The sequence below is a fragment of the Galeopterus variegatus genome, unplaced genomic scaffold (assembly GCF_000696425.1).
Source record: "Galeopterus variegatus unplaced genomic scaffold, G_variegatus-3.0.2 Scaffold358, whole genome shotgun sequence".
Classification (NCBI taxonomy): Eukaryota; Metazoa; Chordata; class Mammalia; order Dermoptera; family Cynocephalidae; genus Galeopterus; species Galeopterus variegatus.
Genome location: NW_007726469.1, coordinates 649,606 through 650,592, shown reverse-complemented (window position 1 = coordinate 650,592; position 987 = coordinate 649,606). Strand labels below are relative to the sequence as shown.

At 42.1% G+C, this 987-nt stretch overlaps 1 protein-coding gene across 1 annotated transcript in view; it reads left to right on the top strand.

Annotated features, from left to right (window-relative positions):
* LAMC2 (laminin, gamma 2) overlaps positions 1 to 987 on the top strand; it is a 58,029-nt gene that overhangs the window by 34,535 nt on the left and 22,507 nt on the right. Inside the window, exon 7 of the mRNA XM_008567945.1 lies at positions 486 to 675. Within this exon, the coding sequence (XP_008566167.1) occupies positions 486 to 675 (190 nt within the window). The remainder of the gene's footprint in view (positions 1 to 485; positions 676 to 987) is intronic.

The following is a 987-nucleotide window of genomic DNA, read 5'->3' as shown; positions in this document are numbered from 1 at the left end:
AGACCAGTTCCCGCTCACTGGTTGAGCGCAGTGTGGGCGCAACACCGAGGGTTGTGATCCCATTACTGGTCAGTAAAAAAAAGATAAAAAGGAAAAAAAAAAAAGAATTATTGCCATTAAATGTGATGATGTTTGTGAAAGCATTCTGTAAACTATAAATCATTATATAATAAGTGGCACTTTTGCTCACATACCTGGGATCTTTACACATCAGTCTATCATAAGAGACATGCTATGAATCATCTTATAGATGGAATGAATTGTTTTATACTGAAGTCCTTTTAGCATTTCAGTAACTAACCCTCCTTTATAGCCAAAAGTGATAAAGCCATGCCCAGTGCCATGTACTGACTCTTCTAGCAGGGTGGTTTGGGGCAGGACAGTGGGCAGGTAACATAGGACTTCAACAGAAATTGCAGACATTAATGCAGACTTGCAGTCCAGTTTCACAACTGATCTCAATATTTTAAAATTCTGTTTTACAGCCAAATTTCTTGGGAATCAACAGGTGAGCTATGGGCAAAGCCTGTCTTTTGACTACCGTGTGGACAGGGGAGGCAGACACCCATCTCCCCAAGACGTGATCCTGGAAGGTGCTGGTCTACGGATTACAGCTCCCTTGATGCCACTTAGCAAGACACTGCCTTGTGGGATCACCAAGACTTACACGTTCAGGTAAAATGAGAGACCACATGTGGGTCAAATAGAGCAATCTGTGACTGAAGTCTGATTTCTGTGTTCATCCATTCATTCATTCATCATTCATTCACTCAACAAGCTTTTTTGAGCACATTTTACATACCAGGCATGATGTTATGTGCCAGACAGGACATGATTCCTTCCCTCAAGCAGCTGACAGACTAATGGGAGAGAAAGATAAACAGATGATTGATTACAGTGCAGCTTGTCAAGTGACAGAGAGAGACAAGGGGAACCCAGGTGTTTTGAACACACATAGGAGGCACAACTGGAGTGATCAAGAAACAC